Raw genomic sequence first — 9072 nt, 5'->3', positions numbered from 1 at the left:
TAATTGTCTTTTAATCTTTGGTCTTGAGTTCAAAACTCTATATACAATACTAAAACATAACAAAAAATAATATATTTGCAATAAAGCTTAGTGTCTTTTAATCTTTAGTCTTGACCTCAAATTTTGTGACCCTCAATTGACTCATTCAACGACATAAATAAACAGGCTTTCAAATAAGTCAGTAGAAACATCAATGTTCCAAAAGCTCAAATTATATAGTAATAATTAAGTAATGAAGTAATACTACGTTTCTGATTAAAATTTTCTCAAGAAACATACTACAAAAAAGTTAGTTTTTTATAATATCCGAAAAAAGTTCCACCATATACAACTATGTCAAATTGTCAAGTATATTTTTTTTTCGTAGTTTCTAGTGATGGAGATTTTGTTTCAGGAGTCGCATAAGTGAAATGCTACCTTGTGTTCTTTTTTCCACATCTTTTTCCACTCCTCTTTTTCCATGCTACATACACATTATTAAACACATTATTGACTTATTGTTTTTTTAAGAATTCAAATAAAATAAAAATAAAAATAATGTTAACCTTTGGCATCTCAGTGGCATCTACAGAATCCAAGATGTTTATATTCCTTAGCATCACAGAAGAAACAGGTCTAAGCCTCCTATTAAATTAAGAAAAATAAATCAGGCGTATGTATATGTTTGTGTAACGTTGTAGACTTTTCAAAGACAATGTTATAATAAGAAGAAATAAAAAGTATAATCCTATAACAATAATAATAATGAATAAATGAATAAACATACCTTTTTGGCTTCACAGCACTGGATTGAATATTTGATGCCTCTTGCAAATTACTCTTCTCATTTACATCTTCACAGCACACCAAATTTGGAATGTCCTATAATTATAAATAACCAGTAATAATCATATTATTATAGAAATAAAACACAGATTATAATTTATAATGTGCAAAATAGTTTTAAAGACTTCTTCTTTGGATTTTTATACAGGACTAAAAATATTATTAACTGAAAATTGTCCAAAGTATGATTACCAATTGTTGGTTTTTCATATCATGGATCGAAGAAAATCTTGAAAATGTTTTCCATGCACATTAAGCAGACCCAAATTAAAGACTGTTACACACCAAAAACATTATTAATTTAAGAGTAAATTACACGAATGGTCCCTATGGTTTAGGGTAATTTGCGCATTTGGTCCCTAACTTATTTTTTTAACTCGGAAGGTCCTTATTGTTTGTTTTTATTACACACTTGGTCCCTGTCTTACCTAAAAAGACTATTTTTCCCTTGATTTTTTAATTTATATAAATAAACACACCCCCAACCCCACCTCCTTCATCTTACCTTACCTACCCCACCATTTTTCCTTATTTAAATAATAGTCTTTTTAGGTAAGACAAAGCGCGTAACAAAAACAAACAATAAAGACCTTCCAAGTTAAAAAAATAAGTTAGGGACCAAGCGTGCAAATTACCCCAAACTATAGGGACCATTCGCATAATTTACCCTTAATTTAACTTCCAGTTTCTTTATTTTAGCTTCAAGTTAAAATCACACATTTCTGCTTAATATGTGTGGAAAACATTAACACAAATAAAATGAAAATAAGATGCTATTTAAAAAAAAAAAAAAAAAAAAAAAAAAACCTGTTTTTCTTTTTCTTTTTGTTTTTGTTTTTCCTCCTGTTTAGTTTGGTCTTCCTTTAAAGGGGAAGAAGACACTTCATCTCCATGTACAAAAAAAAAAAAAAAAAAAACATCACAATTCACAACATGCTAATATGTTATAACATAAAGAAATTAAAGTAAAATGATATAATAAATAAATCATAGAATTCTAACCTGTTATTTCTCCATTGGTCTCTTTTTCTTCATTTTCTTTGAATTCTTGTTTATCAAGAGAAAGATTTGTATTGGAGACATCGAATTTCTGATCAACGTAATGAAAAAAAAAATCTTAATTTAATTTGTTATGTGCAACTTTTTAATAAATATAATGCTCTTTTATATCAAATTTATTTAAAGTAATGAAACCAGAATATATATACCTCTTTTTGTTCCTGTTTTGGTTGGTTTTCCTTCAAAGGAGAAGAAGAAACTTCATCTTCAAGTACACAAGAAAATGCTGACTCAGCGCCAGCTGGCGCTGCAGTATCACAACCTATGATTCAGGGAAAAGTTACAGTGTGCCACATCAGCTTTCCACTAACTTTTTTATTTAACAAAAACTATTGTTTTTTTAATTAAAAACTTATCACATATCACAGATCTTTTTATATGTACATAAAAAATAATAAATAAATAAATAAATAAAGAATCTTAGATATGTAACCTGCTATTTCTCCATTAGATTCTCTTTCCTCAACTTCCTTGAACTCTTGTTCATCAAGAACAATATTTGTATTTAAGACGTCAATTTTCTGATTAAAAAAAAAAAGCAAGTTTCTCAATGTGATCAAAATAACCAATTATAACTAATTAACTAAAATCTTTTATTCAATAACAAAATTATATTAATTAATTAAATATACCTCGTTGCATTGATCTTCAGATGTTTCAGGAACAATGGATACTGATATAACTTCAACAGAGTTTATTCCCTGATTAAACATAAAATTAATTTCAATTCATGGAAAGCATAATAATACAAGACAAATTTTCATAATTGGTCCCTGTAGTTTGCAAAATATTGCACTTTGAGGACAACTATGAAAAACGTCACACCACTGGTCCCTATGGTTTCGAAAACTGCATGAATGATCCTTCTGGCATTAACTTTTAACTTTTGACTAATTTATATATATACAAAATTTCAAATTTTCAAAATTGATCCTTGAGGTATACACAATTTTCAGATTTGGTCCAAGGGCATTTTGGTCATTTAGAAAAAACTAACTAGTCAAAAGTTAAAGTTAACACTAGAAGGACCATTCATGCAATTTTCAAAACCATAGGGACCAGTGGTGTAACGTTTTGGTTCTTGAGGTATACATAATTTTCAGATTTGGTCCAAGGGCATTTTGGTCATTTAGAAAAAACTAACTAGTCAAAAGTTAAAGTTAACGCTAGAAGGACCATTCATGCAATTTTCAAAACCATAGGGACCAGTGGCATAACAATTTTCATAGTTATCCTCAAAGTGCAATATTTTGCAAACCACAGGGACCAATTATGAAATTTTATCATAAAACTATAAAATAACCCAAAAAATAAAGACTAAAAATTAAATGTCTCCATTAGGAAACTACAAATTACCAAACTAACCTCATTTTGTTCCTGTTTTAGTTGCTCTAAAGGGGAAGATAAAACTTCATCTTCATGTACACAAGTCAGCTCTGAGTCTGACTCAGCGCCAGCTGGCGATAAATTATCAAATGTTTCAGGACAGCTGGCAGCTGATGTGGCTTCAACAGAGGTTATTCCCTGATCAAACATTAAAAAAAATTCAAAATAGAGAGGATAATAATAATAATAATAATTAATAATGGAATTATAAAATATAAAAACTAACCTCTTCTTTTTCATGTTCTTGTGTTATAAGTAACTCTGAATTGTGAACAGTTGACTCTAAATTATCACAACCTATTTCAGTGCTGAAATCTTTGTCTTTAAGTTCCTTTAAATCTTCTTTATCAAACACAACGTATTCATGAGGGGCAATATCGTCTTTCTAATCAACATAATAGTAAACTTATCAGTTTTGGAAGTCAAATTATAAACTTTATATAGTATTTAAACCACATGTATAACAAACATCATACCTCCTTACTCGGTTCTTGAAAACTTTCATCACTTATGGATGTTGAAACATCTTCAACAGAACTTGTACCCTGATAATTACCAAAATAACCTTCATCTTAGAAAAACATACAAAGGAAAAGTTGATAACTGATAGAAAAGCATTAAATACATTAAAACAATTATGTGGTTGCATGACAAGGAAACTAAAGGGTTGTTCTTTTTTTCTTAAAGGACTAAATGTGTAAACCACTTAAATATGAACACACTAATCTTTTACCTAATTACCTATTTACCCTTCTTTTTTCTTTGCAACTCCCCTCACATTAAAAATGACAAAATTATGAAATTTGATTTTTTTTAATGTAAGGGTAAAACGGTCATTTAGTCACATTCATACAGTTTATTATTCAGTCTAAAAAAGAAACATATTTATGTATACAACACTTTTTTCAGACACACTTATCCATACATGACATAATGAGAGAGAGAGAGAGAGAATTCTAAATGAAAGCATACTATGTATTTTCAACTTCATTAAAAGAAGGAAAAATATGTTATTTTGCAAGTAACATACCTCATGAACATGTGAGCTGTTTGCTGACGTGGCTTTTGACTCATTCTCTTCAACCACAAGAACATCAGTTATTGTTTCTCTTCTATATTTAATGAGATTCAATTCAGTCTCCAATGCATTAATCCTTTCTTTTTCAACACTCAGACTATGTCTTAAGGAGTTAACTTCATATTCACTAGCCTGTAAAATGTAAATGTCATAAATAATTTAGAATTTTACAAAATTTCAGTAAAAAAAAATCGATAAAAGACCTTATATTTTGTGTTTTTTTTCTGGATTAAATCTCAAATTATGTTTTTACTAAAAAAGATTTCATTTTTTCCGATTTAGCCCTTTAAGTCATTTTTTTCCACAAAAAAAATAGTAAAATGTGAGAAATTTTTCGAGAAAAACTAAAAAACTTGAGGGTTTTTTTCGGAAAAAAATACAAAGTTGAGGGTTTTTTTAGATTAAACATCACCATTATGAAATTAACCCTTGTGTTTTTTTCCGGATTAAACCTCAGCTTTAAATTTTTTTAAAAGACCTTGAACTTTTTTTTCCAAAAAAACCCTTAACTTTCTAATTGTTTCCGGAAAAACCATCTACTTTTTTATTTTTTTCCGAAAAAACCCTAAAAAAATGCAAGGTCTTTTTTAAGAAAAAAAATAAAGTTTGAGATTTAATCCGGAAAAAACACAAAATATAAGGTCTTTTATGAGATTAACCCTAATTTTAGAATATTACAAAATTTGAGTAAAAAAGACAATAAAAAGGTACTAAATTTCTCACTTCAAACTTACCTCTAGTTTGTTCTTATACTCTTTAAGAACATTCCACAAAGCTCTAGAGAAATTTAGAAGAATATGATTTTCTCTAAATGTCTTTACAGAATCTTTAGTATTTGTTTCAAGAGATTTGTTCTTGTTTACTTCTTTATTGATGTTGTTGCATGGAGTCTCAGCTGATGAATCTTTAATTTCATCAACCTCTTTGACTTTTTCCGGAGTCAACTCTGTCCAAAACAAGTAAAACAGTCTTTAAAACTGTAAAGAATTATGCTCAAAGCCCTAAAAGAAATAAAAAAAATAATAAAATATAGTTTTTGTTTAACCTTCTTTGAGAATCTGATGAAGAATGTCACCCTTCAACTCATTATCCTGAAAGATTAAAGTAAACAATACAAAAGTTATAAACAATTATAGATATACATATACGTATATATACTTAAGACTAATCAAAGATTTGTAAAAATTTATTAATTTACAAAGATAGAAGTTTTGTTTGTAAGTTTATAATGATTAGTTAAAATTAATTAATATATACATTGTTATGAATACCGATCTATGTTCTGTATGTGTCGATATTTGATAAAATCATGAGTTTGTATAATGCAATATAAATTTGAACAAAATGAAAAAAAAAAAGAACACAATCAATCATGAAAATGAAATTTTTGTCATCTGATGAGAGATTTAGGCATTTCAAAATTTGAATCGATTTCCAAAATTAAGATTACGAAACTAAAGGAAGTTTGGGTGTTCCTGAGTTATTGTTAAATTATAGGATTTATATTAAGAGTAAATTACACGAATGGTCCCTATGGTTTGGGGTAATTTACACATTTGGTCCCTAACTTGTTTTTTTAACTCGGAAGGTCCCTACTGTTTATTTTTGTTGTGCACTTGGTCCCTGTCTTACTTAAAAAGACTATTTTGCCCTTGATTTTTTAATTTATTTAAATAAACACACCCCAACCCCACATCCACCTCACCTTACCTTACCTAGCTCACCTTATTTAAATAAATTAAAAAATCAAGGGCAAAATAGTCTTTTTAGGTAAGACAGGGACCAAGTGCGCAACAAAAATAAACAGTAGGGATCTTCCGAGTTAAAAAAAAATAAGTTAGAGACCAAACGTGCAAATTATCCCAAACCATAGGGACCATTCGTGTAATTTACTCTTATATTAATAAGGATGAAGAGCAAAATGGTAATTTAACTTTCATAGAGGAGGATTGGATTTGGAAGAGATGTCATGTGGCAAAATTTGATTCTTTCATTAGAAGAAGAAGAAGAAGAAGAAGAAGAAGATGTTGAAAGAATAAAGATTAGAGTAAGAAAAATACCATAAAAACTTCATTAGTATTGAACTTCATTCTTTTAGATTGTTCTATTTTTGGCAATGTTTGGGTTCGTTTTTTATTGCCAAATGCATTGGTAGGTTGTTCTTCAATATTCTCAAACCTAAAACAAAAAAACCATAAATTAATATCTTTAAGTGCTCAAAAATGATAAATATACACAAAATATTTTACACTTGTCATACTTGATATTCATAAAAGGTGAAGCTTGTCTCAACATATATGATGTATCTTGATAATCTTCTTCTCCTGATTTAGCAGTTAAAATCTACACAAAATGGTCAATTAGTCAACAGATTATGACCAAAAAATGGTATAAAAACATAAATTTTACATAAAAATTTGTATATACCAATGACATTCTCTTCTTTCCTTCCAAAAAATCACGCAAGTATTTAGTCAACTGTCAACAATGAAGGAGAATGTTTGTGTTATAAGTTATAAACTCAATACAAAGAATTGAATTGAAGCTGTAAAAACATATAAACAACATGTGCTTAAACATTAAAGCATTACCATTGAATTTTGAAAGTGCTTGTGAAAAGGCTTCTTTGGGTTCTTCTGATGCTCTAATAATGACTGAAAAGAAAGGGTTCTTAATTTTAAACAAACTAAAAAGTTAATGTTATCATTTTATAAGTTATAACCATAGTTGTGAAACTTATAATACTTACCCTTAAACATAATCCAAAAACCATAGATGTGTTGTTGATGAAATTACTCTCAAGTAATCTAGCTCCCTGTAAAAAACATTAAGTATCAAATTCTAGTAAAAATTGATATAACAATAACAATAAATTCAATAATAACTGATAAAGAATAGTTATTCACCTGATTTCCAGTCCTTTTTTCTCTTTCAGCTCCAGCAAGGTCAACAATGGTCAATATGGCAGTGGAGGGTTGAACACCAGTATGAAAATATGAGTGAAAATCAATGTTCTCATGGTCACTACGAATGTTTATAATGCATTGTGAACGACTGGAAGTATAAAAAAATATGTGTTAAAAACAAATTTTATACAAGAAACCAAAAAGATTAAAACAAGTGACCTTTTAGTGCATATACCTTGATTGGATATTGGAATTTGTCATAGCAGTAGAACGCTTTGACATTCCAATTGCAATTAGAGATTCAGCCTGCTGAACATCATGGATGATTGTCTGTGTATATGGGACAAAGTCAAAATCCCTAATTTATTCAAGATAACTTGAAGAAAAATGCAGGAAATGATAAGGTGATATATGGAAGATGGAAAGTAACAGAACCTCTTTCAGGCCTTTGATATTCGATTGTTGCATGAATAAATCACCTCCTTCTTGTGATAAATCCATTATCTTTTCCCCTTTTCCTCGCTCTGAGTAGATTTCAAACATTGACAGATAGAAAGTCCTGCAGCAATGTATATATGTAACATGATAAGTTTTTGAAATTATGACAGGAAGATGAAGAGAAAGCATATGTAACCCCCAAAATTATCAATAAGAATTGAACATAATGACCTTGAACATTTAGATTCATTGCTCTCCTTCTCTGAAAAGATCTGTCGAAGGGCAAGAGGAACCATACCAGGCTCTCTGGTAGTTCCGAAGACAGTGTGGGTTTTACCAGATCCACTTGGTCCCATTGCTGCTATCATGCCGCTTTTCCCCTTCAAAAAGTCCTCCACCAGTGGATTCACCATTTTCTCGTAGACTTCACTCTGCCAAAATCAAACAATTAACCCTAATCAGTAATCAATCCTCTACAATTTCACGTCATTTATTGGTCTAAGAAATGGAGGAAAACCTGAGAGGATTCAGCACAGAAGACATGTGAAAACCCTTCATAGACTTCAGACTTTGTCCGTCGAGCATCTGCCAAGCTTTGTGGAGGACAAAGCGTGACAGAATGCGAATCGTTCATTTTCAAACATATCTCATTCGTCTTCTTCCCCACAACTTTAGCCGTTTTCGTAGCATCTTTTTTCTTGTTAGGGTTTTGAGGCCAAACATTCTTATGAGCTGCATTCTTCACTGATACTCCAACCTTCGGTTGCGTTACAATCGGTTTTATTCGAAGAAATACTTTAAGTTTCTCAGAAGATGGTGACTCTTTAGGAGACGCAGGCTCTGGAATCTCCTGTTTTTCAGGAATGTCGATGGAAAGGATGTCTTGAATCGGAAAAGAACGTATAGCTGAAGAGGTTTTAGATGATGTAGGCGCTGAGACGGGGACAACGGTGGCAGGAGTGGGTCTGGCTCGCCGGGGAGGGTTTCTCCGGACGGTGACTGTTTTGGGGCACGGCTGCGGACTCTTGATCTCCATTTTGCTGCCGTTTCTTGACGATCGGCGGAAAGCTTCAAATAATAATAACCGGGAAATGTCAAAGTTTGCTTTTTGAAGTTTGCTTTCTTGACCATATCCCTCTTTCCCTCGCTCTCTTTTCCCTCGCCTAAAAGCCAAGGAATGGGTGGGAAGCCCTTCCCTCACTCTTTTTTTTTTATTATTAAATAAAATTAATTTTTTTGTTATGAATTATAATTTTTAAATTAATACTAAACATAAAATTTAATTAAAAATAAAAACCATTTCATTAATTAAAATAAAACTTACATTAAACCTATAATATAAAAAAGTAGAAAATTTAAAAAAAAAACACACACAAACTA

At 30.2% G+C, this 9072-nt stretch overlaps 1 protein-coding gene across 1 annotated transcript; it reads right to left on the bottom strand.

The window, feature by feature from the left end:
• Positions 1-233: 233 nt before the first annotated feature.
• On the bottom strand, positions 234-8786 carry LOC145159011 (ATP binding microtubule motor family protein). Its single transcript, XM_079077899.1, has 24 exons — positions 8210-8786; positions 7924-8123; positions 7690-7813; positions 7490-7584; positions 7255-7402; positions 7098-7163; positions 6940-7002; positions 6776-6826; positions 6609-6691; positions 6409-6526; positions 5394-5439; positions 5083-5294; positions 4301-4480; positions 3747-3815; positions 3497-3655; positions 3250-3408; positions 2517-2585; positions 2318-2405; positions 2034-2146; positions 1828-1915; positions 1633-1712; positions 767-861; positions 546-624; positions 234-463 (listed from the first exon to the last, which is right to left on the bottom strand). The coding sequence occupies exons 1-24, from the start codon at positions 8726-8728 to the stop codon at positions 371-373; spliced, it is 2997 nt and encodes a 998-aa protein (XP_078934025.1). The 5' UTR covers positions 8729-8786; the 3' UTR covers positions 234-370.
• Between the last annotated feature and the right edge of the window lie 286 nt (positions 8787-9072).

The sequence above is a fragment of the Lactuca virosa genome, chromosome 2 (assembly GCF_052849685.1).
Source record: "Lactuca virosa cultivar CGN04683 chromosome 2, Lactuca_virosa_CGN04683_v6, whole genome shotgun sequence".
NCBI lineage: Eukaryota > Viridiplantae > Streptophyta > Magnoliopsida > Asterales > Asteraceae > Lactuca > Lactuca virosa.
Note: the sequence above shows the minus strand (reverse complement) of the source record. Positions and strands in the feature narration are given on the sequence as shown.